This window comes from Ruditapes philippinarum, unplaced genomic scaffold (assembly GCF_026571515.1).
Source record: "Ruditapes philippinarum isolate M1 unplaced genomic scaffold, ASM2657151v2 ctg7528_1_1_1_1, whole genome shotgun sequence".
Classification (NCBI taxonomy): domain Eukaryota; kingdom Metazoa; phylum Mollusca; class Bivalvia; order Venerida; family Veneridae; genus Ruditapes; species Ruditapes philippinarum.
Genome location: NW_026853508.1, coordinates 28,921 through 46,249, shown reverse-complemented (window position 1 = coordinate 46,249; position 17,329 = coordinate 28,921). Strand labels below are relative to the sequence as shown.

Genomic DNA, 17,329 nt, shown 5'->3' with positions numbered 1-17,329 from the left:
AACAAAGTATGTCGAAGTCAAGCCAGTTGTCTTTAATGTATGAATTTTTGTTTCGCACGATTCTAATATTTTGACTGTATATCGATAAACAGTTAGTTCGCGATTCACTTTTAGGACCGGCATTACTTTCAACGTCTCCGCTTATTATCAGTAATTGTAACAAGATAGTGCCAATTATAAAACTTAGCCAGTGTAAGTCAAAATTAGAATCACAACCTTGAAAGTTTCAAAAGCTGAATGATTTCTCGTCCGTCACATACTGATCTGTACAAACAGGTAATTACAATCATAAAAACATATAATAAAGTTATTTGCTTAAAGTTGCCTAAAATTGATTTCTTGATGAATACATATATGATTTACACATATTCATAGTGCCCTGTAAACCGTTATAAAACAATTTTATCGCCACCCGCCATGCCTTTAAACTATTACCTATTTGGGTAACACATACATACAACAATAAATATGACGAGTGGCGACAGAAATATTATATAAACATTAACGACAGTTAACATACATGGATTGGAAAATATGGCAACCTGTAGAATCAAAGCACAGAAGGTGCTGAATTTGTTTGGGTCTCAGAATGTCAGAAAGGTGAAGGTTGTATGATTATAAACCAATTTCTTTGTAAAGTGTCACTAATGCTGTTTCGAGTGTTATAACTATAGTAAATTGGCTATAAGACTAAATTCAATTCAATGTTTATTTTGCTTAAACAATTAAAAAAAGTTGCCTAAACTGGGATTTGAACTCCAGACCTCTCGCTTCCAAACCACGGGGAGTTATAATATAACAGCCTGAAGAATACCATATTATTCTAAATTAGAGTTTGTAACCCTTATTAATTTCGATATATTTTGTTCACGGTAAACATGTTGTTTAACACTGAAGTGAATAATCATGGAGCTGAATGTATATCTACAAAAATAACACAATATTTGAAATCTTCGACCAATCGGGAACTATTTTTTCGTTACGAAAATTAATGCGCCTGTCATTTGACAATCTTTACGCAGTGATTTCCCCTTAATGTTTCGGCGTTAATGTACTTATGAAGGGAAGTAACCTCTTCGAGGAGTTTGGACTACTTTCGGCATTTGCAAATAAGAACATCTGGTTCTGAAATTTCGCTACCATTATTTGACTGGTATGACGACCCAAACAAATAAAAATGGATCGCAAAATAAAAAAAAGATTTTAAAAAGTAACAAGTTAAAAAGTGTGGTTATCATATATAACTACCATAGCGATATCTGTAATATAATGGGTAAGAAAAGCGACTCGTATTAACTGAGATAAAGCATGCTTTACTATGTAAAAACACAAACTTACTGTTATATGACCAATGATTAAGTTTTCAGAAGAGATACATCAAAACCGGTGAAAAACGTGCCCTAAACATGTCTAAAGGTACGCGACCTTCATATACTTAATAATCTATGAAATTAAAAAGAAAATGAATAAAAATACAACATACATAACATATTTACAAAGTATAACTACAGAATTTATACATTTATTTACATGGGATGAGAAAATACTTTAATTCTTTTGTTGTTACACTAAAATAAGCAATAGGGATTGAATACAGTAGTAGAATGAATTGCATCAACCAAAATTGTGTAAAAGCTGTGACAATATACTGGTTTAGCGCCATTTTTCTAACTTTTCCGCGACATAAGAACGATGAACTTTGTTAAAATATAATTGCCAAATATTTTAAAAAGATTGATCAAATTTACATTTTTTTGTAAAGTGCAACACGTTTTCCAAAACTTGGCTATAGTAACAGTTTATATACTTTATATTGACAAATTTGCAGATTTAACATCTTTGATTATTTCTTTTAAAGCAGCATGGCTCCAGATTCGTGTTAATTTTCATGAAAATTTTGAAAATGTATTTAAGAGTAAAATATCGTAAGATATTGCGCAGGTAACAAAGAAAATAGTTTACGCATTGCAAACGACACGTACGATCCACGTAAATTATATAAAAGAATCAGATCAGAATATGCAATATAGTCACGCAGTAGAAATAAGGTGATACATTTGTAAATACCGTAAAATCAGTTATTAATCGCATACAACATGTAAATTATTACTTGAATATTGAATCTGTTGATTTTTGGCCAGGTTGCACAGGTGAAGGGTTATAGTATGGTGAATGTTTGCCGACTTAGTTAAATTTTCGACATTATGTTTAATGGTAGGAAATTTTCGTAACAGTTTCTCAGCATCTACTTATAACAGCCTTTAGATTTTCGGTCTACAGCATCAACATATGGTCCCATTCTGTGGGATTCAATTTCAGGTCTGTCGCTCATCCACTTCCTGTTTGCCGACTTAGTTAAATTTTTAACATTAATGGTAGGAAATTTTCGTAACAGTTTTCTCAGCCTACTTATCACAGCCTTTTGATATTTTGTATACAGTATCAACACGTGATCCAATACCGCGGGATTCAATTTCAGGTCTGTCGCTCAGCCACTTCCTGTTTGCCGATTTAGTTTAATTTTCGATATTAGAGGTCAATGGAAGGAAAATTCCGTTTTATCAGCAACTACAATCATGAGGTTGTGATGCTACGAAAATATACTACCACTGACCATTACTGTCGAACATTTTACTTAGTCAGTAAACAGCCACAGCCCATGTACAAGTTTGCTCAAAACATTTCATCTATATATAATTATATATCCTTTGAACAAAGCATACACCACGTAAGTTCTATTTGTATTTTGGACTACTGATAAAAAAATGGAAATAAATAATTTTATTTCCCGCTGCACGATCTTGTATATCCGTGTTATATTCTATTCGCTTTTACTTTTCAAAATCGCAGACAGGTTCAAATCTGTGGTTGTCTAGAAGTATTTCGGGTAAACTTAAGGGAATTAAGGGACGGACTGACAAAGCGGAAACAATAAGCATTCCATTTCTTTCCTGTTATTTTCTAAAGTAACTATTTCTTAAATTATTAAATATTATTATATCAACTTTGAAAAGTTTGTAAGAAGACTGAAAATTAATTGCATAGTGAAAGTCGAAAACATACTAAAAAAATCCATACGTGCAGCTATATTGATTAAATCTTAATCATTTGCATTGGTCAGGATAAAGTCCGACTAGAGGGTTTTCTAGGTTTATATGTTTTAATTGGATCGTCGGTCTTTTCGTGTGCGACATAACGTTTTATATAGCATCCCTATTTCCTGTTTGAATTGTATGTCAAAGCAGCTGTATATAAAACAGTTTACCATGCTGTTGATAAATACACAGGTCTGTACAATGTGTAATGCAATATAAGAATCTTTACTGAGGTCTGAGGAGGACATTTCTATCTGTATTAGAAAGATGCCCGCAGATAGAAATGGAATATAGCTAATACAAAAGAACACAGTCACTAATATAAAAGCTAGTGTTATTTTTCTTATTCTGTTCCTTTTCTGGTGATTGTCATTCGTTGTCTCTGTTTTGATTTGGTTGACTGAGCAGGTGGCTAAAGTCTCGCTGTTATCTCTTGTCTTGCCCTCAATGTTATCTTGATTATATCCGACTTCTGGCGAATCAATTGTCTTTGTACATGAAGTCGATAGTTCTTTATGTCTATTTAAAACATTTAGTTTTATATGCTTCAAACCTGTTACACCACTTTTGTGAACATCACCAAAGCTTTCTTTGGCGTGTAATCCTGATGCTGCTTTTAAAATGCATGCATACAGAGATACCAAAGCGCATAAAGACACAAACGTCATTAGTGCAATAAATATAAGCTGATATAGGGCATATTGTATGGTCCCTTCAACTCTAACGCACACTGTAAATGTTTTATTTTCCAAGGATTGTGTCCTTACCTCCTTAAATGCAAGTAATGGACACGAACAAACACAGGCAGATATCGCAGCAATAAAGCAAAACAGTTTAGCAACTCTATTTTTTATCTGCCATCCATGTGGCCGGCATACCTTTCTATACCTGAAATGAAAACAGAAATAAAGACTATGTATTAGTAATAAAAAGGAGAAAAGAAAGCCGACCACGGTGAAATTGAAAAGGTTGCAGGCTCGGTTTGATTGAGCCTGTTCATGGACTGTAATGGAATGTGCAAGTTACCGTCCACACCTTCTAGCACTGGCAAAAGCAGATTCAACATTAAAATTTTGAAACATCATGAACGATGTGTTCATATGACGGTTATCAGTGACACGTTAGTGCCATTCCATGAAAAGCGGCAAGTAGCACATGGGTCTCTTTAGCGTTACGCACCGCGCATGCACCATTATCTCGGATAAGAGTCACTTCCGACGGCTATTTTTCATACGGGGCGCGAAAATGTGTGAGCGGCAGCCATCTTGGACTCTGATTTTAACGAATGACATCATATATCCTACAGAGCTGACTTAGAGCTTGTCCGTGTCCATTGGAGGTCAGTGACCCTGCTCAAGACGGGAAAATTGCGGTTTTTACGCACGAGTGATTTTACATACGATCGATCATAAGCGTTTGATAGAACGTCCAAAGACATTTCGGTTGATACCCAACTTAACTATGTTACCACCGTTTGTAAGGAAGATATCGACAATATTCTACACAAACGATTTTTGTTCTCTTACATCTGTTGTGCAGCAGAAAAATGATAAAATTCTTTAAGAAAAAAAAATGAATAAATATGCATGATGATTTTCCTTTAAACACAAATATTTATAAATATAATCATTTTCTAAAAGGTTAAATTTTCATGTGTGAAATTTCAAATATGTTAAGTTAGAAAGTATTATATGTTTTAATAACAGATGTCAAATTTATAATTATGTAACCGGAAGATTAAATATGGCTTTTCCTCTTTGTCCAATCAACTGTGCTAAAAGTTTTCATTATATATAGGTGATAATAAAAGTCAATTAAGCTGTCGTTACGTAATTACTTGTTAAACCTTATGACTGATGAAATATCCATGTGATGATTGTTCTTAAGTAACATTATAAAATCCATGTTGCTATGTTACCTTATTTTGTATTGAAACCTGATTGGTCATTTTGTTATTTAAGACACAAAAATGTTAAAAGTCTATTTGTCAGTTTTGTTTAATTAAATTTTCATCACTGTGCACGTTTATAAAGATATTCAAAATTTCTGGAAAAAAAATAGAAATGTGTCGTCACGCCACGGATGCCCCACTCGCATGCAGCCAAAATTTCAGATGTTACATGTATAATATTTAGTTCCAAATTTGTTTGCACATATTATTTTTTTCATTTTAGGTTCAAAGCCCTTAAAACTATTCAATGTTAATACAAACCATTTTTATACAAAGTTCAAGGCACTGAAACTATTCAGTGTTAACCTTTTGTAAATTGCATATTGCAATGTTGTAGTCAAAATAATGGCTACATACATTTCCACAAAAGTATGAGTGCTGAAATTGAAATTCAAAATTTTTTCAACATTCAAGAAAGATAACTTTGTTCAAAATCATTTAACCACGACCAAATTCAATCTTGAACTGCTTATTCCTAGGATGTATCCATATGTCAAATTTGAGTTGAATGTGTAAAACCCTAGAGGAGATAATGAACGGAAACTTAAAATTTCATTTATTTTTTCAAAGTGAAATGGACATAACTCTACCATAAATCATTGAACCATGACCAAATTCTAACTTGACCTGCGTATTCCTTTGACACATCCATTTGTCAAGTTTGAGTTGAATTTGTAACACCGTTGGGGAGATAATGAACGGAAACTGAAAATTTCATTTTATTTTCAAAGTAAAAGGGGCATAACTCTGACCAAATTGGAACTTGACCTGTATTTTCTCATGACATATCCATATTCCAAATTTGAGTTGAATGTGTTTAACCGTTACTAAGATAATGAACGGAAACTGATGATGTCGGAGGAAGGACGGAATGACGGAACAGAATAACACTATATGCCCCTGACATTTTATGGCGGGAGCATAAAAACGGCGACAAATTTTAAACTCTTACTTTTTATTAAAGGGAAGTAACGTTATGAATAACGGATATTGTTGTGTACACTTATGTCCCTTTACGACTTGTTAAATGTTTATGGTACTAGTATATCCGTTCCTGATTTTACTTAGAATAATAACTAATATGAACAGAAATGCATTTTAGATAATTTACTTTGTATAGATGTGTAATCGATTATAAGTCGATCCATCTTTAATAGATTAATACAGCGTGGTAAAGATTTAACACGTTTAATAAATCGGTCTGTCGAATAATATTGAAACGATCATTTGAAACAAATTTTATGGATTTATTTTACGTGTTTGTTAATATTAAGAAATAAATAATGGCTTAGTGGTCATTGGCACACGACTCCGATAAACGATTTCTGTTAAATGAACCATATTTGTATGAAAACAAAAGCCTCATTATTTTCAGAAATTATTCACAGACATTACCGTAATTACTAAACCATAGGAGATATGAAATAAATTTGTTTCTTAATCATAAAAATGAAGCATTCAGAGAATGAATGAATTTCATATCGATTTGCGAGTAGCTAATTATTTTTATGACCAATACAAATTGATCATGCACGGATATTCTATTTTAGTTGTCGCATGACTGTTGATGCTCCTTAACAAATCTGGAAATTAATTCGTTTATGACAGACAGATATCTTTATTCACTCAAGCACATATGTAAGTACAAGATGAGGATTTCCTAACATAATGAATATAAAACATTAGTTTTCCAGCAGTAAAAATACATAATTTTACACACTTTCTTTTTTATGTATTCATTTTGGTTAATTATTAAAGTTCGTTTTCTTCTTAAACTAAAACTGTATAATTAATATTTAAACTGTACTGAGGCGTATCTTTATGACTAGCGACAATAAAAGGTAATGTTTACTATTTTTATATACAAATTTGAAAAACGTTATCAATAATTATAATTATTCAGTAATTGAACAATTTTAAATTAATAAATACGTTATATGGGGAATTTTAATAACAACTCGCTTTGCATGCGTTAAAAATCCTGATCAACCGATAATATAAAATGAACTTAAACATAGCTTTAAATAAAGAATGATGAAAAAGAGCTTGATTTGAATGTTTAAAACCAGCTACCGTATAAGTACTTTTTTCTGCGGGAACTTTTTTTCTGCTATTTTTGCGGTTCTTAAGGACACCACAGATTAAAAAAACCGCTGAAAATTAAGCCATTCACTATGTCTATGTCGGAATATGTCAACTACCGGTATTGTATTATTACATTACCATGTACCGTACGTTATCGGTTTTGTAGATGGGAAGTTTTCTTGTATGTCCGTCCTGAATATAATATTAGAAAAAAATGTTACTTTACTTGTTCTTTTTGTTTAAATAAATATCATGAAATATATAGAAATAGTTTATTTCGGTAACTTATACATTTACAGTATCTCGTTACATACAATAATTACAAATATAATAATTATGTGGTCACATGACAAAGGCAAAGAAAAAAATAATAAGAAGAATATAAAAAGTTTTAACTGATGACATTCTAACGGAGAACAGACAGCTGCAAATAAAGGAACAAAAAGCATCACAATTTCATTATCATTCATAGAAATAAAAAGTTCCAGTAAGAAGAAAAACACCAACAACAGAAAAGACGTGACAATAACAGCGTCAAAAGTATAATATTACATCTATCTTTTTAAACGATAATAAGGGTAATAAGTTGAACCAATTAACATTTCAAAATGTGTTATGGATTAACAACGGATAGTAACAATTCTTGTCGCTTTTTATTAGCTACATCTATATATTTTCCTAAATTAACAAGTATAACTTTATTATCTGATTGTAGTAAATCTTCTAATTTATACATAGAAGGTCTAATATAGTAATAACGCTTGATAAATCTTCTTCGAATATCTTGATAACATGGACAAACTAAAATAAAATGATATTCATCTTCAATTTCTGGTAAGTTACATAATTGGCATAATCTTTCATTTCTTTGTGTTCTATTACGTCCGTATCTACCGGTTTCAATCCTTAAGTTATGAGCAGATATTCTAATTCTACAAATATTCATACGTATACCTTTACAATAAATATTTCTTAAATAAGGTTCAATACAAAAGTCTTTTTTGATATAACTATACAAAGTGTTTAGTACAATATTGTTTTCTATGTCTGAATGCCATTTTTGCCTAAAACAATCAATAATTCTTTGCTTAAATTCAGATAAAAAGAAATCATGTGTGTATGTTTTTCGCTCACCCTAAGCTTGATTTTTTTTTGTAAAATAAAACTATTATAGTTTGACGCGTGCAATAAACAAACCCTTTTGTATTTGTACAATATCTTTCCTTGTTTATTTTTCACACTTCATATTTATACACATGCAGTATAACAATGAATTGTTGTAATTGCACGTTGTTAATCTTTGTTTATTAATGTTTATATACTGAGGAACTGAAAACGAGGCTCGGAAATATGGCGGTCTTTTGAATTTGTGTACAGAATTTTTTTCAAAATATCAAAAATAAAGGATTATAAAGTGTTATTTATAAAGTGATATTAGTAAACAGATTGTGTAATCATTAACAATGTCAAGTACAGGTAGCAATAAAAGAGGTAAAGCAACAAACTCTAGCAATCAAACACCAAACAAGGAGACCTGTGAAACGACGGGTGGGGTACTCGGAAAAGGTAACAAAGATAACAGAAGTTCAAATGAGCAAGTGTTAAATCAAGATTTATATTTACCGCCATGCTATCAGCCTTTGAACAGCCAACCATCCGAGCAATTTCCAAATGGACAATACAGGTATCCGTTCTTAATTCCACCCTTTCCCGCACCCCCGTATCCAGGATCGCAGACTTATCAGCATCTACAACCAGCTTCACCCCCGTCAACTGCAACTAACACTGACATGCAAACCAAACTAATAGAACTTGTCAACAAAATGGACTCACGTTTACAATCCATAGAGAAGAGTGTATCTAAATTAAATACAATCCAAAATGATATATCGCACCTTCGAAACGAAGTATCCAGCTTAAAAAGTGAAAATCATGAAATGAAAACACAAATGAACGACATGGAAACTTTTTGTCAGACCATAAGTGACCTGTCAGATAATTTCAATGAACACAAGTATACATGTAGCTCCTCTATAAGTGCCCTACAAAGAGAAAACAAAGATTTAAAAACTGAAGTGCAGCAATTGAACACAATAAGTACACAACTAAATGAACAAGTTTCAAATTTAAGATGTAACGGTATGCGTGATAACCTCCTTTTTATAGGTATAAAAGAAACAAACGATGAAAGTTGTGAGGAAAGCCTGCGAAATTTCTTGACTGAACACATCATTAATGATGATACAGTTAACCCAGACAAAAATATAAACATTGACAATGTTCAGTTCAAATATGTAAACAGAATAGGGGGCGCCAACAGAAATTTAAACAAACCCCGCCCAATCGTTGCAAAATTTGTAAACACAAATGACAGAGATACTATTAAATCAGCCGGAGTCAAATTGAACATGAAAAAAGAAAGGTACATATATTAACGAACAATACCCCCCAGAAATCGAGACACGCAGAAGGGAGCTATTTCCAGTATTACGTCGTTACAAACAAAACAAAAATAACAAGTGTTTTATTGTGAGAGATAAGTTGTATGTCAACAATAGACTTTATGACCCAGTTACAGATACACTATGTCCTTCTCGCTCCAATTTTAACGGTAATAGCCAACATGTCCCCGAGAGAACAAGCAGACCACGACAACGTTCTCCTAGTTTTCGCACAGCTAGTAACAACAACCCATGGGGAAATATCAACTTTGCAACCCCAAATAGATTCGCTTCGTTAATGAATTGCGATTCCCGTGAACAGTCACCTGTGAGAAATAAGCATAAAGCAAATTCCCCATTGGAAGAAGCGTTAAACAAGAGATCACGTGACAATTCTGTATCAGCACGTTTTCAATCAGAGGGGTCACGGAGTCACGGAAACTCCGTGCATACACAGTTAGAAGATCAATCTTCATATAACAATACTGTCGCTCAGTCAGCCATGCAGTCGAAACACGCACGATAGGACAGTCAGGGAGAGACTTTTACATGTAATATCTCTACAGAAAATAGTTACAGTTATAATCACGTGAATCAACAGAGTGGTGACACTAATTTAGAATTTGAAAATGACAGAAATAATGAAATGTTCAGAAAAATAAGTATTTTATCTTTAAATGTATGTGGTTTATCATCAAAACAGATATACCCAGAATTTTACGATACTTTGAATAACTTTGACATAATTGGTTTCCAAGAAACAAAAACAGATAGTTTAGATACAGTATGTTTTGAAAATTATAATGTTTACATTAAACATAGAAAAGAAATATCAAAAAGGAAGTCAGGCGGCATTGGCTTAGCTGTAAAATATAATTTAAAACCATTTGTTCATGTACTCGAGGGTAAAAGTAAACATGTACTCTGGTTCTGCTTGTCAAATAAAATCACTAAAATAGGGGATATTTTGTATGGTGTAGTATATGTGCCACCCGAAAATTCAGAGTATTCAATCGATGATCCTTTTTTCTGAAATACAAGACGATATTAATTATTTTTCAAATAGATATACACACGTTTGTATGTTTGGTGATTGGAATAGTAGAACTAAATTATTGCATGACTACACAGATTTAGATTTCGATATTTTTCATGAAAATGGACTGGATGATATTTTTTATGATATTCAGTCAGATATGGACTGTTTTCATGATACAAATGTTTGTCTCAGACGAAATAATCAAGATGTACATGTTAACAATTTTGGGTACAAGTTTATTGATTTTTTACAGTATAATAATATGTATATTTTAAATGGTAGAACTAAGGGAGATTTTCTGGGGTCAGTGACCTGTAAAAATGTGAGCACCGTAGATTATTTTGTGTGTTCGTCAAGTGTATTTAGAACTATTGTTGACATGAATGTTCTTGAATACTGTCCATTATTATCAGACGTTCATAATCCTATATCGCTTTCTTTTAAGTTTTTTAATTCTGAGGATCATATACAAAATAAAACCGTATCAAATGAGAATGTTAGATTATGGAACGCCGGAAAGGCAAAAGATTTTGTTAAGAACATCGATACGACTAGAGTAAATGATATAATGAACGCTTTAAACAATATTGAGAATAATGATTCTTTTTCTCCAGATGACTTAAATGATGCAGTGTCAAAAATAGGTGATATTTTTCATGAAAGTGCCTGTAAATCTTTTGGTACATTTAAAACAAAACATAATAAAGAAAGTAACAATTCTGCTTCTAAACATTGGTTTAATAATAAATGTAAAACTACCAGACGTGATTTTCACAGAGCTAAATATTTGTATAAACTGAGAAAAACAAATGAAAACAAAACAAATTTGAAATTTAAAAGTCATGAGTACAAAAATGCATTACACCAAAGTTATAAAGAATATTAGATACATAACATTGAAACAATAAGGAAATTGGGTAAATCTTATCCCAAAGAATACTGGAAAATATTGAATGGTAAGAAAGTTTCCAATTGTAGCGCGGACCTTAACGAAGTATACGAATATTTTAAAGATATAAATTTTGATAGTAATGTATATGAAAATGAAAATCCAAATGATATTTATCCGAATGACATATGTGAAGAACTGAATAAGGATTTTACTACAGATGAAATAGAAAACGTTATTAAATCACTTAAGAATGATAATGCTTGCGGTGTTGATCGTATAGTAAATGAACATATAAAAGAGTCGTTCCATATCTTCAAAAACATATTTGTTAAACTTTTTAATATCATTTTTAGCAAAAGTTGTGTTACAAAATGTTGGACAATTGGTGTTATAAATCCTATTTACAAAAATAAAGGGGATGCGACTGATCCATCGAATTATAGACCAATTACACTTCTTAGCTGTTTAGGGAAATTGTATACTGCTGTTTTAAAAAGTCGACTACAAAATTGTACATCTAATCATGATATTATAAATGAATATCAGGCTGGTTTTAGAAAAGGTTATTCAACTATTGATAAAATGTTTATATTAAATACTCTTATCAATTTGCTCAGAAATAGTAAAAAGAAATTGTTTTGTGCTTTCATCGATTTGAAATGTGCCTTCGACCAGGTTTATGGTCAAAATTATTGTCATATTATATCAAGGGAAAATTTATAAACACAATTAAAGACATATATGAAAATGCAAATTCATGTGTACGTGTTAATTTGTAATATGTCTGATTATTTCATATGTAATATTGGAGCACGTCAAGGTGAAAATCTTTCACCGATTATGTTTTCATTGTATTTAAATGATTTATATGAATATTTTAGTAACAATAATGTTTCCGGTGTAACGTGTAACAGTCACGATTAAGAGGATAGTGCTTTTAACTATGCAAAGCTGTTCTGTTTGTTGTACGCAAATGACACTGTAATTTTTGCTGAAACAAAAGAAGACTTACATCTTGGTTTTAATATTTATAGAAACTATTGTGATACCTGGAAACTTACGCTCAATACAACAAAAACTAAAATTTTGGTTTTTACAAGTGGGCGACGCATGTCATATAATTTTACTTACGGAAATGAACTTTTAGAAGTTGTAGACGAGTATAAGTATCTTGGTATTCTTTTCAGTAGAAGTGGTTCCTTTTTCAAAGCAAAATTATCTATCGTGAAACAGGGGTCCAAAGCTATGTATAGTCTTATAAAAAAATGTAAAATGTTAGAATTGCCAATTGACATGCAAATAGATTTATTTAACAAAATTGTAAAACCTGTCCTACTGTACGGATGTGAGATATGGGGTTTTGGTAATATTGATTGTATTGAAAGAGTACAGCTTAAATTTTTTTAAATATATTCTAGGTTTAAAGTCAAGTACACCAAATTGTATGGTTTACGATGAAACTGGTGTTAAACCACTATCTATTGAAATTACATGTAGAATTATATCATATTGGTCTGACTTAGTCATACCACAACAGAACAAGTTACCGTGTTTGATATATCGTATTTTGTTAAATAATTTTAATAACTCCCAGACTGTATCTAGATTAAGATTTCAGTGGATAAAATTTGTTCAGAATATTTTGTATGAATGTGGTCTGTATAACATTTGGCATAACCATGAATTTCATAACCATAAATGGTTAACGATGTCAGTCAAACAAAAATTATCAGATTTATTTTTAAATGAGTGGTATTCTGATATTGAGAATTCTAGTAAATGTATAAATTATAGATTATTCAAACATAATTTTTGTTTTGAAACATATCTTGTAAAAAACTCCATCAAAATTTTTACAATACATGATAAAATTTAGAACAAGAAATAACAAATTGCCAGTAGAAACCGGAAGTTTGAACAACATCGAACTTAACAGACGTGTCTGTACACTGTGTGATAGATCAATTGGTGATGAATTTCATTATATTTTTGAGTGTCCTTGTTTCGATAACAGCAGGAAACGTTTTTTGAAACATAACTATTTACAGAAACATAATATACATTCTATTGATCTTCTTATGAACACTGATGTTAACATTCCAGATTACAAAAAACTTTGTTTATTTATTAAAGAAATTATATTAAGATTCAAATGAGCCAAAAATTGTATAAATTTAATGCTGTGGAGAACCCTATTGAAGTATATGTTTTAATACTGACTCTCCCGCAATATTTATGTTAACAATTTATATAAAATGTTATTTTGATACTGTCTGATTCTGAAGCCTCATTTATTATGTAATTGTATTATTACCTCATGTTGTCATGTTTGTATGATCTGAGTGAATAAATAAAATTGAAATTGTATACTGATACATGGTGATTATGATAAAACACGTTAGAAGTCGCCTGCATGTTTACCGGAAGTAATGTACATGTTACATCAACACATCTTGAAATTTGTCTGTTTCGGTTAATTTTTTAAAAATATCTAAATTAAACCGCAGAAATAAAAAAACATCAATGCGAGAATGATAACACCGCAGAAATACGCCGAAATTTAAAACCCCTTATTCTATCAAAAATCGCAGAATATTAAGCCCGCAGAAATAAGTACTTATACGGTATATTATTATTATTATTATTATTATTATGATTATTATTATTATTATTATTATTATTATTATTATTATTATTATTATAAATAATGTATAAAATGTCACTTGTGAAACAAGATAACCATAATAATAATAATATTTTTATTTAAAATTAATATAAAAAGTTAAGTTTTAGATTTAACATAAAGAAACACTTAAAGTTATGCGTTATCCTATGACAATCCCAAGATATTAGTTATTTATGTTACAATAAATTAATATAAATTACGATGACTATTTAATACGCAAAGTATGGGAAATTGCGAAAATTATAGAATTAAAATATACTTGAGAGACACAGTTTAGGATTAAATATTACGTATTTCTTAGTGTAGAGCATTGCATGAAAAAAAAAAAGATAGAGAAAATATACCTGATAAATGATCCGAGATTTGAATTTAAGTAAAAAACTATTGTGCCAGTCAAGATCGAATATGATCACAAAATTTCTGTCTGGTATGTATACAAGTAAATCAACAGATTTAATTATAAAGAAGTACACTTTCGTATTTATTTTTGATATGCCACCATGATGCTGTTAAATGAATTTTATCCTGATAAGGCAGGCTAAAAGCGGCTTAAACCGGTATTGTGTTTATTTTTAATGTGTGTAAATTGTCAAACCTACTCAACGAGATACAATATGGACAGACAAGCATTTTTTTCTATTCAAATAATATAAGGTATATTTACAATCAATTATCGATTCTTACGCTTTTTTGGCTCACGCCTCCCCATTCTTCCTCCTTCCCTCTGCTTCTGCCTCCTCATCTTCCTCTTCCTCCCCCACCACCTGTTCCCTTCTCTCTCTTTCTCTCTCCCTCCCTCCTCCTCCTCCACCCTTCTCTTCCTCCCTCCTTTTCAACCCACCTCATCACTTCATTCACTCCCTCCCTTCCCCATCCTCCTCCCTTTTCCTACTCCCTCTTTCTCCTCCCTTCCTCCTCTTCCTCAAACCACTTCCTCCTCCACCCACCTCCTCCCTTCACTCCCTCCCTCCTCCTCCTCCACCGACCTCCTCCTTCATCCTCCTCCAACCACCTCCCCTCCTCTTCCTCGTGTCAAAATACTGTATTATTAAATCAATCAAAATGCATCACTGTCAACCAATCAGCATGCAATAAAGGTTTGTACCTGAATTGGTCAATCATTTATCGTATATGGAAAGAATAACATCTTGGTAAGCCTATTTTGTCATTTTAATTTGATACGTTATATAAATAGGGTTTCTCTAATGGTGACTCTTATTAGGACTTTTGTTGACACCTACGTGGGGGCTGATGAAATAGCTCATGGTGAACTAAAAACAGACCAGTGGCTCATTTCATTTACGAGTTGGGCATTGAGGGATAAAAATCGGTAAAATCAAAGGGCATGAAATATGTAGTATAAAAGTAAAATTGAGACACTTAAGATGTAATTAAGAGAACAAAAAGCATTCGTGTAGAACATTGCTGATGTCTACCTAACAAAGGGTTGTAACATAGTCAACTTGGGTATCAACCGAAATGTTTTTGGACGTTCTATCAAACGCTTATGATCGATCTTAAGTAAAATCACTCGTGCGTAAAAACCGCATTTTTTCCCGTCTTGAGCAGGGTCACTGACCTCCAATTGACGCGGACAAGCTTTAAGTCAGCTCTGTATGAGATATGATGTCTTTCGTTAAAAATTAGAGTCCAAGATGGCTGCCGCTCACACATTTCGCGCACTTACCAAATATGGCCGTCGGAAGTGACTCTTATCCGAGATGTTAGTCGCGCATGCGTGGTGCGTGGCGTTAAAGAGACCCATGTACTACTGCGGCATATGGTCCCCAGATAAAAAAAAATGCGCGTGCCTTAAACGAGAAAACAACAGGCGAAATTAAATAAACGGAATTTTGAAAGGGGATCAGAAGTTAAGAATTCACGTTTAAGTCCGAATTTAAGCACATTTTCTCAAATTACCTTGTTTACAGTGTTTTTCCATGCAAATGACATTAATTAATTGGAAGATAAATATCAGAGTGTCAGTCAAGAATAAACTTATAATACAGAAAGTATTAGTACATAATAAGTACATTTTAGCAACAGTTAATGCAAGGTCTACATCATTTTAGACCATCCACAATGTAGACAATTTTCATGTTTATTTGCAATCTGGAACACCACTTAAAGACCATAAACAAACGCTATAAATAAATTGTTACTACTTCGTTATTTTATTTGTTTTGCAAAGTAAAATTATAGTACGTTTTCAACAAACACTAGCATTAGCATATGTTATGTACAGTGCTGTATAAATGTTTATATTGACGGCAATGATGTTCTATCATAAAAATTACTTGCCTGTAAACAGCTACTAATAGTAGGGTGAAAATTGATCCAGTGAAAATTAAACCCGTCATGAACGCGAAGATTCTACACATAAAAACACTGCCATATGTCCATGGATTGATGATCTGGTATAAAATGAAAGGAATAAGAACAATACATGCACTGATATCGTAAATGCTCAGAACTATAATAAAAATTGCATGGTTTGTTGGCTTTAACCGAAACGCATATACGAAAATAACATGCAGATTACCAACAAATCCAGTAACCATTAGACAAGACAGAATAACCACAGCTGAAATAAAACTTTCCGAGTTTATTTTATCAGCCATTTTATTTTATGTAAAATTTTCAAAGAGCTGTGTGGTGAAACAATTAACAATAAAATGAACTTTGTTAAAATGTTATCGATAGCATGTTATAGATCGACCATGATAGTAATAATACAACGGAAAACATATTAAAAGATGCAGTACAGGAACACAAGATCGGAAATGTGCAGCTATTGTGATAACAAATTATATCAAAAGAATCGTTAATTTAAGGAAATGTTAAATGTTTATTAAATTAAGCAATAATATTCTCTATTGATAAACAAAGAAATTTGTTACAGTAATTCATCGTCGTATTAACAGGAAATTATATCTAACCTGCATGTAATTACTATATAATATTAGTACATTTACAACCATTTTGAACAGGACTTATCAAACTTAAGGTACATTGCAATATATTGTATATTAAAGTACACTATTGGACATTTGAACAACTTTGGTAGAGGACCTATAGATGATATTATATATCAAACATCAAAGCCCTATGCCTTGAACCTTCAGACACACTTTTTTTTC

General features: G+C 31.8%; 1 protein-coding gene across 1 annotated transcript; it reads right to left on the bottom strand.

Moving 5' to 3' along the window:
- Nucleotides 1–2,829: 2,829 nt before the first annotated feature.
- On the bottom strand, nucleotides 2,830–16,893 carry LOC132737086 (5-hydroxytryptamine receptor 7-like). Its single transcript, XM_060724323.1, has 2 exons — nucleotides 16,491–16,893; nucleotides 2,830–3,983 (listed from the first exon to the last, which is right to left on the bottom strand). The coding sequence occupies exons 1-2, from the start codon at nucleotides 16,808–16,810 to the stop codon at nucleotides 3,161–3,163; spliced, it is 1,143 nt and encodes a 380-aa protein (XP_060580306.1). The 5' UTR covers nucleotides 16,811–16,893; the 3' UTR covers nucleotides 2,830–3,160.
- Nucleotides 16,894–17,329: the final 436 nt, after the last annotated feature.

Bases quoted from the DNA above. Each gene is read 5' to 3' on its own strand.
- LOC132737086 (XM_060724323.1), bottom strand. From the start codon at position 16,810: ATGGCTGATAAAATAAACTCGGAAAGTTTTATTTCAGCTGTGGTTATT. The intron at 3,984-16,490 runs GCAAGTAATTTT...TTTTCATTTCAG, and splicing joins CTATTAGTAGCTGTTTACAG to GTATAGAAAGGTATGCCGGC.